At 31.9% G+C, this 13701-nt stretch overlaps 1 protein-coding gene across 3 annotated transcripts; it reads left to right on the top strand.

Annotated features, from left to right (window-relative positions):
• Positions 1–5593: 5593 nt before the first annotated feature.
• On the top strand, positions 5594–13200 carry LOC112682894 (fatty acyl-CoA reductase wat-like). Of its 3 annotated transcripts, none has more exons than XM_025553660.1 (10): positions 5594–5921; positions 5992–6103; positions 6945–7196; positions 7602–7747; positions 7874–7983; positions 11016–11205; positions 11633–11780; positions 11872–11996; positions 12075–12332; positions 13037–13199. In XM_025553660.1, the coding sequence occupies exons 1-10, from the start codon at positions 5770–5772 to the stop codon at positions 13110–13112; spliced, it is 1569 nt and encodes a 522-aa protein (XP_025409445.1). In that variant the 5' UTR covers positions 5594–5769; the 3' UTR covers positions 13113–13199. The 3 variants fall into 3 exon arrangements, with proteins under 3 accessions (XP_025409445.1, XP_025409447.1, XP_025409446.1); XM_025553661.1 differs by having other exon boundaries at positions 5596–5921; positions 6010–6103; positions 13037–13196; XM_025553662.1 differs by lacking the exon at positions 6945–7196 and having other exon boundaries at positions 13037–13200.
• Positions 13201–13701: the final 501 nt, after the last annotated feature.

Here is a 13701-nt window from a genome sequence, read left to right as displayed (position 1 = left end):
ACCGCGGACAGAGCTCTGTTCGCCATCGCGTCGCTGTTCGTCACTCACGCGGGGATTTAACACTTTTGTTGTATTTCCTTCCGTTCCGTCGGGCTCCGGCGGAAACGTTGCCGCGCCCGTGCACGCTCATAGACGTTCACGGTCAACCCGATGAATCACGCGCGACGTTGACCACGGCTTACGGGCGGCGAACGAACGGTCCAGCGGTTTCGCGTCATCGCCGTGAGTCATATACGACCGCAGCGGATCCGTCGCGGGTTTTCCGCCGGCAACGGCGTTTCGCACGCGCGGAAAACGTCGGCGTGCCCGGGCAGACGTCAGAACCGGACGGGGTCGGAACTGGTTTCGCCTGACGTCCGTGGGTCAACGCGTTCGCACGGCCGTACAAATTATCCACCGCGCGCTTGCGTCATCGCGGATATTGTTGTTGTTGTTGTTGTTGTTGTTGTTGTTGCTGCTGTCGTCGGAGACGACGTACTGCTCTGCTGCGCATTAGCGGGCGCGGACGAGGCGAAAAAGATATTGTTCGGGCGAACGCGCCTTACCTAACTCGGCCTGGAACGAGTTCACCTTTCCGAAAGAGCTATCGTCGCACCGCTCTGCCGATTTTGAGTACGGCGTAAGTGACAAGAGTTCTAATTTAAACAACTCTACACAATGAAGAACAACGTGATCGGTACTTGTTAGATACACGAAACTATTGTCCCGGAATGGGATTTCAACAACATATGTTTGTATCCGGTTGAACTCTAGGCCGAAAACTATAATATTATTGTCGTGATCAGATAAAAAGTTGAACGGTCGACTAACGAAATCTATTTTTAATTATTTTCCTGGCTAACTGACGATTACTCCGGTCAAATGCGTTCTCTCACGAGACCGGTGAACTGATCACTTTGGTTTATGCGCTGTAGCATAGAGTGGTCGGACCGCAGTCCTTCACTTCAGACCTTTTGAAGTGTTTCTGAAGTGTTCACTTCAGACCTTTTGTACCGGGGAGTAGTGTCGTACATTTTCGTGAGGGGGGAAGGGTGATGTGATATGAGGTATGCCGTAGAAACAATTAATCAATAAACGAATACATTTTTTTTAATAATTGTCCCAGTACAATCGGAAAATCAATAAAAAGTTATGACTAGGGACCGGATTTATATGCAAATGCATAATTGTATTGGAATAAACTTTTTGAAATCTGATGAGCACTGTCCCCGATTTAGATCTTTCTTATTAAAATAAAACTAATTTTATTTTGCATATTTTGCATATTTCAACGTTTTAACCTATTAAATGCATATTTATAGTTTTATAATACATTTTATTATTAGTAGCACATATATTCGTTTTCGTCGTATTTTCACGATCACTGCCACATAATTGCGATCGGTGTTTATTTCCAAAGATAAGATTACATACTCATATCATCCAATGCAATGAATTCAATTTTTGTTTTCACTTTTTATTAATGTGGGTATTTATACTTTGTAGATTGAAGATAAAGAATGTTAAATGGCGACAAAGACGACAAAATATTTTAAAAGCTTTTTTATACTTTTTTTAATACCGTATTAATTAATGATTATTTTTATATTTATAATACATTTCACATATTTGTACATAATTTTAAACAACATTTTAATTGAATATTTAAGTACATATTTAAAAATAAATACATATTTTATAGCATATTAGAGCATTTTTAGAAGCATATTTTGAGAATTTTTTGTGCGTATAAATCCGGTCCTTAGTTATGGCAATAAGAAAAACGAAGGAAAAAAAAATTGCCCGAAAAAAATTTTCGCCAATGAAATATGGAAACCCTATGTCATCATCATATTTTTTGCAGCTTGTCCGAACCCGGTGCACGCGTTTTCGACGCGCTGTTGATACGGACACGTGTTGGCAAAGATTTCGTAACTCGACCTTCGTAACACAAAATCGCACCGCGGATAGACGTGCACAGATCGTTCAACCGCTTTTCGAACTCTGTTATTGGTCGCGTTCGATTGCATAAACCTTGGAGAAAAAAATACCTTTTCGGACGACCACCAATTCGGTCTTTAGAGAGCTAATCGTCGACTTGGCGTGATACGCGATTTTGTGCACCGGTGTGTGAAAATGTGTTAACGCACCGCGAAGGATACTCTCCACTCTGCTGTTACGGTGCAGACAGCGACCCGTCAACGGTTGAAACCGTTTCTACCGATTATTAAATAATTATTTATAATTATATAATATTATTTATATAAGTATATATAAATCCAGTCCCATTGAAAGTTTAAGAAACTTAGCTAATGAACTACCTCCAGACTTAAGAAGAACATATAACACTCTTTTCTATACAGCCAGATCGTTCATAAATATCGAAAACCCTTCAAATAAATACATAGCCAAGAACATAAAAAAAGCTGAAGAATATCACATAGACTTAAAACACCTAGTATAAATAAAACCCCCGAGCTTCTCTTCGTGGAATACGTATTTTGACCTAAAACCTAGAAATTTCTGAATTCAAAAAAGAAAACACCAGTCCTATTATGTACAGAAACATCCTTCAAAACACATTACAAAAATACCCTAACTACAAATACATCTACACCGATGCATCTAAATCAGACTAAAACGTTGAAATATCTATAATAACGAAAAATTCCTCCTCCTCCTACAAACTTCCCCCGAATGTCCTATTTACACAGCCGAAGCATTAGCCAAAACATAATCATAAATAAAGAAACGTCGCACAATAAATATTTAATTCTAAGCGACTCTCTCAGCAGCTTAACTGGCATAAATAACTAAACAAATTCAACAGATATATCCAAACTTATCCAAGAAAAAACCTATGAAGTAAGTCAAAAAGGAATAGATATAGCATTCTTATGGATATCTGGACACTGTGGAATTGACGGCAATGAATTGGCCGATCAAGAAGCATCCAAAGCAGCCTCGATGACCGACACCCATATTTTAAATTTAAGTACCTATGCAGATTTAAAAAAACTTATTCAGATGATTCTATTTCATAAATGGCAAAATCACTGGACAAAACAAAACACCAAATTAAACACAATAAAAAATAATATCCAAGTTTGGAGAAACCCCGGCTGAAATAGAAAAGACGAAATAATTCCAAATCGTCTTCGAAGTGGCCACACATTTACAACACACAACCATCTTATGGCTAGAAAATACCCTTCCATATACGAAACATGTGGAGTAGAGATCACTGTCAAACATATAATCATTGATTGTTCCAAGTACGCAGTTTCAGGGTCCAAACACTCCATTCCTTATCAACTTAGCGAAGCTCTACAACCAGATCTCCAATCAAATATCAATATAGTCAACTTCTTAAAGGAAATAAAACTATACAACCTAATTTAAAAACCTATGTACATAATGTAAACTATTAAAATTAAAAAATAAAAAATAATGTAATACTATAACTAATGGCCTTGTAGCCGATGTTTCTTTGTTCAATAAAAAAAAAAAAAAAAAAAATAATAAGTATTAATTCCGTTTTCTATATTTTTAATATATATATAATTTTTTTTAAGAAAGGAATATTTACTGAAAAAAAAAATTAGGTTAACGTTAGGATATGTATTACTATAAAATTATCTAATACAATATCGCAAAACAACTGATTTATAATTTGTAAAATAAAAAATAAAATTAATTAAATAAAATTAATTTTTTTATTGCTTAACTTTGAATTTATTTATATATATATATATATATTTTTTTTTTTGAAAAGGGGGAAGGGCGGAAAAATTATTTTACCCCGGGGTGCGTATAATATATTATATTAAATGCATCACTGGCTAGACATCGTAGTCTTGGTTTTTGCACATCGCTTGTAGTTAATCGTTCGACTTCTCAACGCCCTTAATATGTTGAAGGTTACGGTCTAAATGTCTAGGATTGATGAAACCGATCACGGACGTGGTTACGTTTAAATTTAATATGCACGACGGCCGGATATCCTTTCGATATCTCGTTGATTCGTCATTCTATAATGTTAAAAAAGTGACCAAACATCAATTATTTGTTTTGAAATGTAACGTTTAAATCTATAGAATGTATTATTCTATTTTATTACTAATTATAAAACGTGTTTTGTTTTAGTTCGATTAAAATATAAATTATACTCGCATTATATAACGCATACAATTAATTATTAATCGTTTAAATATACATTTATTTTGGGCGGTCATCATTTTCGTCGAAAAATTGATTTTTGTTTCTGTCAAGCATCGTTTCCCCCAACAATATGGTCCGATTTCAGTTCAAGTATATCCAGAACAACCTATATAACTTTGAATCATTTCACGCATATTTTAATTAGCAATTTTATAACTTGCATCTACACATTAATACACGTTTAAAAATTTTAATTTCAAATGTTCAAAACAACGTATACATTCAAATTAATAGTTGCCACTTGAGTATGAAAAAAACATGTAAGATATAATACAAAAAAACGATTAATTAATACAACAAACGTAATAGATGAATACAAAAATAAAACTGTTTCAAGAATAATATTTTTAAAAAAGATAGGCAAAAATTATTCAAATAAATGATTTATAGAACTGTCATAAATATTTGATTATATATATATATATATAATATAATATATATATATATATATTATATATCAATTGAACTATAATCAATTTAATTCCAATTCAAATTTTAAACTTTAATCTGAAAATTAAGTTTAATATTTTTTTAGGGGTCAATGAGAACTGCTTCCTCGTGGTATCCATTAGGTAACTCTAAATGATTCTTAAACTATAATTTAGACAGCTGGTAGAAATAGACTCGGCAAAAACAAAAATCCAATTTTTTGGCGGAAATGACTGACGCCCTTTATTTTATTGACGACTCATACCTGTGTAATAAATTATTCTCATACATGTAATATTTGATATAATTGTTGTTTTCCATACGTTGATTATGTCATCAGAAATAATATAGGAACATATTTTAAAAGTTCAGTCTTTTTACGATTATATTTACTGCTAAAATAGTAATTTATTTATGTTATTTTACATATTATATGGAAACAACGTATAGTAAACTATTGATCGAATGGTTACTGAACTTCTTTATATAACGAATATCAATATTGCTTAGCAACATTATATCGAAAATGTATTGTTATATTCTTAATTTGATTTTTGTTATGATCCTTTACGGTAATGATACGTCATATAATTAATTGAGCGTTCATGATAAAAATAAAAATCCCATTTTATTATTATAATGGTTATTTATATTATAACTTAAATGTATAATTTACATTCGATTTGTGTAATTCTGCAATTTGAAACTTTATAAACTGTCGCTATAGAAACTTTTCAGGGACTTCCGTCCCACGAGATGTTAGTAATAATAATAACGATAAAAATAAATTAATGACAATTTTTGTTCTGGTATTATGTTATGGTGGTTTTGTTTTAGAATACAGCGTAGTTTCGTTACACGGTGTAGTTATATGTATATGGTAACTAGGTTTTAAATTATACATTCATATAGTTCACTTGAATAGTATTATACCTAACGAGACGGTAATTGTTTTATATTCGATGTGCCGTGATAAATAATTTAGCGTGTAGTTGTTGTATCATCGGCATATCGAGTACATTATTATAAAAAAAAAACAAAAAAAAAAAAAAACAAAAACAAAAACCGTCTACAGACCGTCACGACGCAGTAATCATACATCGCGGTTTCGGTGGAAATATTAAATCATATCGTAGCATAATGGAAGGCGGTGATATTTTTATACAGGATTTTATCAACGATCTCCAGGAGTCGCCGGAAAGTCAGATTCAAAAATGTTTTCGAGGCTCTAGTATTCTGATCACCGGCGGAACGGGTTTCGTCGGAAAAGTTTTAATTGAAAAACTGTTGAGGTAAACCGTGATTAAAACAATATTTCAACCGTCACAATATTAATAAACAACTATTATTATTATTGTATAGTAAATTTTTTTTTTCTAGGTCGTGTCGCGATTTGAATATGATTTATATCGTAGCAAGACCGTTGAACGGTCAAAATCCAAATGAAAGGGTCAAAGAAATGTTTATTAGTCCGGTAATTAATAATGATGATTATTTTCATTTAATAAAATGTCGTTTTACTTTTTTATATGCAGTTAGTTCTTATTACACATTTTCAATTATTATGTTTCAAATGTTTTATTCATACTTTATAATATAAATAATATTATGTTTTCGTTATGCATCAATGTGCAAAATTATATATCAACGTAAACTAAAAGAATTTTGAAAGCATTTTGATTTTTAAATGCAATGTAATTATTACCACGTGCGAGTGCACTAAGAAAGTATTTTTTAAAAATTGCATTTTTAGGGGTCGAAACAGTTTTGGGCTACAGTTTTGGGCCGAATGATTACATTTTTCATTTTCTGGTTACTAAGGAAATATTTTATTTCGTTTAATGTGTTGGTTTTAATAATTAACGATTTAGGAATGTGTAAATTAATATAATGCAAATGAATAAAAATAAATATCATCAAAATTTACTACGGTCATGCCTTTTTTTCAACCTATTTTTCTTCTTTTTATATCAAAATAGTAATTACTGCTAGAATTCAAAATAGTAAAATATCTCCCAGGTAATACTAGGTAATTATTCAGCTAGTATTTCATAAATAAAGTAGGATTTATTTAACACAAAATACGTGTTTTACTGTTAATATCGAATTAGTAATGATGAATAGTAATATTATTGTTGCTTGTATGGTTAATATACACAAACGTAAATACATTTTTCAAAAAATATTAATTTCGTTGTACGCGTATGTAATAAATCCGCGGATTATAAATACCATTATTATTATAATATTCAATCGATGATGTTATGTGATTTGTTTGACGCGCGTGATGGTCGATGGGGGTGCTTCGGTTGCAGCTGTTCGACCGCATGAAGATCGAAAACCCTATGTACCGTAGTCAAGTGCGAGTGGTGACCGGCGATTTTTCACAGCCGAACTTGGGCATCGACGAGGTGGACGTGGACACAATCCGGTCGAAAATAAACGTGGTCATACATCTGGCGGCGACCACGGCCGACAACAACCCCACGTTGCACGCGGCCGTTTGCACGAACGTCCGAGCCACCAGGGACTTGATGGTGTTGGCGAAACGTTTTCAAAACCTTAAGGTCGTGACGTCCTCCCTCATCCCCTACCCAGGGGCGTAGTTAGAGTGGCAAGGGGGTACCATCGCCTTGGGCGGCAATATTTTTTTTGGAATTATTACTGGTCAATCAAAAATTTTTAATATTTTAAGATTTCGTGTACCGACTACACTGCGATTTTTATTTTCATGATAATATCATCAAAAGTTGATCGCGTAAAATCAATTGATAATAAATATAATCTTGAAAAATTCTATAAAATGTGTGTAAGGGTGGCAATAAAACCTAACTCGGGACGTCAAAACTTTAAATTCGTCCCTGCCTCCACCGAGATTTTCAACGTTTCCGTTGTTAATCTCAATTTGTTTCCTCTCGTCATCGTGTCATTAAAATATTTTTTTTTTTTAATATTAATTCCTGTCACAACAGGCGTTCGTCCACGTGTCGTCCATATTCACTAATCCCTCGGCCTTGGAGATCTACGAACAGTTCTACAAATCCTCCGTACCCGCGTCCACTGTCATCCAAATGGTCGAAACTCTGCCTGACTACGTTCTGAACCAAGTGACTGCTGGGCAAGTCCGACGTATAATATATTATATTCGTTTAGCGTGACTGAATCGCTGTTACGCAGTGTTGTGTAATGTTATTATGATATTAATGTTTTTGTTTTTTTTTCTTTTCTCGTTCTGTTCCAGCAGACTCGTGTCTGAGTGGCCGGATATTGTTACGTTCACCAAAGCGATGTCCGAACAGATCGTCCAATCGGCCGGTCAAGAGTTGCCCGTATGTGTTATACGACCAGGATTCGGTAACTTTTATCATCTTTTTACTCCGTCTGTGTAGTTCTAATTAAAAGGGGTTTATTTTTCGAGGGTTTCGGTTAATGGGTTGAGAATGGATTTCGAGTGCTCTCGTGTTTTGGTTTGCAGATTGAAATTTGATTTTATGTTTTTTCTGGTTAGGTTAACAGGTATTATTGAGGTTTGCCACTTAAAAAAATACAATAAAAACTTTAGATAAATTATCGTTAGTTAATGAAATTTGTGTAAAAATAATAAATCATAAATTACTTGCTACGAAGGTACAGAGAAAGAGAAAATTATTTTAACTAAATAAACTAAATTAAAGTTAAAGTAAGTTAGTAAGTAAGTAAAATTAAAGTTAAAGTAAATAAACTCTTAATTTGTATTTATAATAATATAATTATTAATTTATACCTCATATGTATTTTTTATAATATTATAAAATAACATATTTTTTAGAAAAATTTAAAATAACATATTTTTTAGAAAAATTTAAAATGTGTCCCAACAAGAAATTTGTAAATATGTCACTTGATATGTATAAGTGTTATAAATATTTATAAATTTGAGTGATACGAGGTTGTAAACATTAAAGTTACGAACAGTATTCATGTTTTATGAATCACTACACCGGTAAATATTTTGCACTATTATAAAGGTATGCTTGAATGAGATTAATTATATACTGCTGTGTAATATACTGCTGACGCAAGTACACAGAACCGGTCTTAGAAAAACCAATTTTCTAGTGTCTTAAATTAATATTTTTAATTTTTTTCCGTATTTTTATATGAATTTTTGGAAACCTATGATTATTCTGTAATTAATGATTAAACTCCATACATTGTAATCGAAGAGATAATGACTTCCGAGTTACCTACGTTACTTCTTTAGATTATCTTGGAACTTAATGGTATGAGATACGATCGACGTAGAAGTGTTCACGTCTCAATGTTGTTTCAAGTTTTATTAACTATACAGAACACGTTTTGTGGTTTAACATTTTAAAGGAATATTAGAAATCCATTTTCAATACTTTAATGCGATGATGATTGCAAACGTTATCAATTTTAAATGTACTATAATAAATTATTGACAAGCACATCAAATGAATTAAGAATTTGAGATAAAAAAAAAAGATTATGTGTTTTCATCCATTAGTCCTCAAAGAAAATTTAAATTTAAATATTATAAATATAAAAGTATATAATAAAAAAAATTATATTATTATTATTTTTTATTTTATTTATAATAAATATATAATATTATATTATATATGTTTTTTTTTTGAGAATACATTACAATCTCTAATATGTAATTTCATTTAACATAAAGAATGTTATCAACGTTGGGTATAATAAGTTAAATTACTTGTCATGAACTTTAAATACTTTATTCGTTGTTAAAATAACTTTTTACATTTCTAATAAAAATTGAAATGTTTATATTAATGTGTGTATATTATATAAATACATTCGAAGTTTATTTTTAAACATTTAAATGCAGTCCAGCAAGTTTCAAGATTTGGATAGGATTGGTAGAATACCACTCTAAAATTCTATGTGTTTCTTTAATTTTTTAAAACTAAAAGTTTAATATGAATAATTTCTAAGCATAGGTATTTTTATTATTATTAATAATACGAGTAACTTATAAACACATTTCTTTCTCTTGAAGTAACGTAAACGTAATGATAATTATTTTAAAATAAAGAGCATATCGCTTCAATAAATATTATTTTAACTGACACGTAGTTAATTTATTGAAATTTCAATGACTTCAAACTTATAACAACCCTAAATCTAAAAAAAAAAAGTATCATGAAAAAATATTTTCAAAAACAATCTACGAGTAATCTCGTATGTAAGTTACTTGCATCGTAAAGAGCAACTTAAGTCATGGGAAATCCAATAGCATTGATCAAGAATTTTCATACATCATAGTTTTGTGGGAAAATTACCATGGATACCAGGTTGCTAATTCAAGAAATAATTTAATCAATACAGGAAATATGTATCTCTACTATATGCCTACGAGTATAAATTAAACGTAAATGAGTGTTTTTGAGTATTTATAAAATATGAATGTTTTAGCGACAAAGTGTGTAAAATGGCCCATAAAGACGGATCATATAGTTATCAATTATACGAAACATAAAATATAAAATATGTTAAGCTATTGCATCGTGTTATGATACAGTCTAAAATTCATTAAAAAACATGATCTTATTGTATAGCTTATAAATACTATTTACACTTATCCATGTGGCAATTTGTCGAAAATAATCGTTCTCGTTTTTGAATTGCTCGATCGTAGATGTGAAACAAAATGTTATTGGATCTGTAAAATATTAAAAAAAAAAAATACTAGAACAAAATGAATGTTAAAAAATAATAACTATTTAATTAATTAAATTTTTGTATTTTTATCATTAGATGGCCCATCTGCATACAAAGTACTCGCGTTTAAGAAAAAAAAACTATCCATAACGGTCCAGTATAACGTTAGATCGTAAAAATCGTCTCTCCTTTTAATAATATAATTTAATAATTTTAGGTAGTGTTACGTCATAAAGGTTAGGCTCAAACATTTTCACTGCCCAAGCCGATAAATCTGAACGCCGCGGATTTATACGACGCGCTGTATAAGATGTTTTCACATAAAAAAACCCATACGGTAAAACCAGTCGATTATTCATTTCACTCAGAATCTAAAAATCCGTTTGAACTATTCAACATGACTAGTGCATCACTGATAAAAATTAACGTTTATGTTAGTCAATGAAATGTTAATTTTACCAGATGTTTTTGATGCACCATCAGTCTCATGATTCTGAGAAATGTGTATAAATAAAATTTGTTTGTTATATATTTCACTTAGAACTTCTAGACTTGTACATTATATGTTTGGAAATTTATAGAACGCTTAATATAATGAATACCATACTTTATCACTAATATCTGGTTATAACTCTTTTGAATCAACAATGTGGAAACAATTGCAAAAACACTAAATTATATTATTTCTATGTTCACAGTTTTAGGCACCGCTAATGAACCTATAGTAGGTTGGACAAATTTGAACGATCTCACCGGATGCGCGTTGGGTTTCGGTCTAGGCTTGGTACGAATTTTTCATGGACCTAGCCACGTAAACGCTGAGATTGTGCCAGTTGACATGTTGGTCAATCTTCTCCTGGTGGCGTGCTGGGATTTAATTGGCAATAAGTATGTGTACTTTATTCGATTGACGATTTCGATTCTGAACGTCAAACAATTGTATTTATATTAGCTTTAAGCTTAGATGACCAGATATCAGGAAAACTTTATTCATAATGAAAAAAAAAAAATTAAAAAAAATTCTTCTGACTCGGTAAATGTGTTTTGATTATATTATTATATTATTACATGTATTATTATTTTGTCATAAGTGGTCCGGTGATTGATGGATACTTGTCGTTACCAAATAGAAACTCAATACTTAATTGCATACAAATAAAAAGAAATATTACATATACATGTTTCATTAAGAACAAAAAAAAAAAAAAATTCCACACTTGTAATTTTTAATGAAAAAAAAAAAAAAAAAAATCATCGATTTACATAACGATTTGATAATAGAAATATACAATTAAAATGTATACGTGGTACACAGGACGGACGTTGTCAACGAGGAAGTACCAAGAGATGTGGTGAATACTTTGATTTACAATTACGCGTCGTCTAATTACAAGCCATGCTCTTGGAACCAATTAGGAGAGAAATTTTTCAAAAACCAAAAAAAAGTTTTGTCGTCGAACTTTGTAATAACATTACTTTGATCGTGATTTATTAATTCTACGTCCGTTTGAAAAGCACAAATTTTCATTTGTCATTTTTGTGATTTGTTTTCAGTTTTTTATGCGTTTCTATTACGTCACCGACAGCATATTCCTGTATCGAGTCATGACGTTTTACTTACACACCGTCCCGGGAAAAATCGTGGACTTGTTCATTTGGATTTTAGAAAAACAGCCCAGGTAAGTTATTTTCATTGATCAAGTGAAAAATATCCCGTGACGTTTGCGAACTGTAATTTGCGTGCGTGTCATTTTCAGATTGAACGATTTTTATAGACGAGTGCACGCGGCGGCTAAACATTTGAGCTCGTATCAGCGGACGCGCGTCAGGTACCACAACCACAACGTAAGCGGTCTGATGAACAAAATGTCGACAAGGGACAAGATGCTGTTCGATTTCGACATGAGCACGGTGTCTTGGGACGATTATTTCGATAAGTACCTCAGAGGCTTTCGGGTGTACCTGATGGGAAACCGTTTGCAAGCGTCTGGAACGAACAACAACACACTGAACAGGTAGGAACCAGGTCGAACGCGTAAAAAATGCTTAGCGAAAGACGGGCGATCGGATTGTTAGGATATAGTCGTAATTAGTTTCAACGAAAGGTCTTCGCGTAAATTCGAACACCCAACGGTTCGAATCGCGTTAGTAGGACGCGGACGGTAACAACGGGATCGGATAGGATGTTGCGATCATCGCGCTCGTACGGTTTGATCATTTCCCGAGACCGTGGGCCGAATCATCAACGATTATCTCCTGTAATTGTTTAATGATACATCACACGCGATAGCGGTTATATAACGTAGAATTGTGTGGTCGGCACTTCACGGTATTTCTCGCTCCGCTTCGGTCCATAAAAGAACGTCGCGACCTTGTGCTTGTACGTATTATAATCGTGTTCCGTAAAATATTTTTCGTTAATGATATTGTAATAAAAAAACAGTATCATTCGTTAACGCTAAAAGCACTTATCCGTAACGCTTTGGGGTGTTGAAACGTGCAGGTATATAATACGTAGATAGTTATTTAGGATTTTGTATCCGAAGAACAATGAACACGGTTATTTACACGCGCTGCGAATACACGTATCAACGATAGCTAAGGAGAAAAATTTGTTTTACTTACGCATTAATTACACAACTTTTCGGTTTCAATAATATTGTTATAAATATTAAAATTCATAATTCGAACGAACAAAATGATTTAATTTTTGTTTCAGGTTGATAACGATTCATTACAATTTAATAATATCCATATGTTTTCTTATTTTAATATATGTATTATACTTTTACTGATGAAGAACATTGATGGTGTGCGGCATACTTTTGTATGTAATTCACGATTGTTTTTAATAAATATCATCGTTATATAAGAGTTTTATTTTAACATTTTATTACCTATGTTGTTTTCTTGTGTATAGGTAGGCCATCCAGCGATAGAATTTTTTGCGACAGGAGTATTTTTGTATTTCTTTTAATAAATATATATAATTAAAATAATTTTAGGTATTTTAAATTTATTCTAGTTTAAAAAAAAATTTTAAAAATTATTTCAATGTACCATTTTCGATTTAATCTTTGGATTATCAAGAAATATTACACTAAAAAGATGAACAATTAGAAGGTTTACGTGGAAATTGAGTTTATGATGGACGAACGAGTAATGTTATTTTACTAAGTGATTTATATTACCAATATTGAGGTAGTTGTGACGGAAATAATTTGAAATGTATAATATAAAGTGTTGAGCTAATGACAAGAAGATAAATGGACGGAATCGGTGTTACATTTTAAATCGTTAAGTGTCGTGAGCTTTACCCAAAGTGTTTTCCCCGCAATGTCATAAAAAAAAAAAAAAAAATCATTTAATATATGTTAAAAAATA

This window comes from Sipha flava, unplaced genomic scaffold (genome assembly GCF_003268045.1).
Source record: "Sipha flava isolate LNK unplaced genomic scaffold, YSA_version1 213_pilon_pilon, whole genome shotgun sequence".
Taxonomy (NCBI): Eukaryota; Metazoa; Arthropoda; class Insecta; order Hemiptera; family Aphididae; genus Sipha; species Sipha flava.
The sequence above is the reverse complement of the archived record's forward strand: the minus strand, read 5'-3'. Positions and strand labels throughout refer to the sequence as shown.

Coding starts and splice junctions, on each gene's coding strand:
- LOC112682894 (XM_025553660.1), top strand. CDS start 5,770: ATGGAAGGCGGTGATATTTTTATACAGGATTTTATCAACGATCTCCAG. Junction 11,997..12,074: donor ATTTTAGAAAAACAGCCCAG/GTAAGTTATTTT, acceptor TGTCATTTTCAG/ATTGAACGATTTTTATAGAC. Junction 12,333..13,036: donor AACAACAACACACTGAACAG/GTAGGAACCAGG, acceptor TTTTTGTTTCAG/GTTGATAACGATTCATTACA.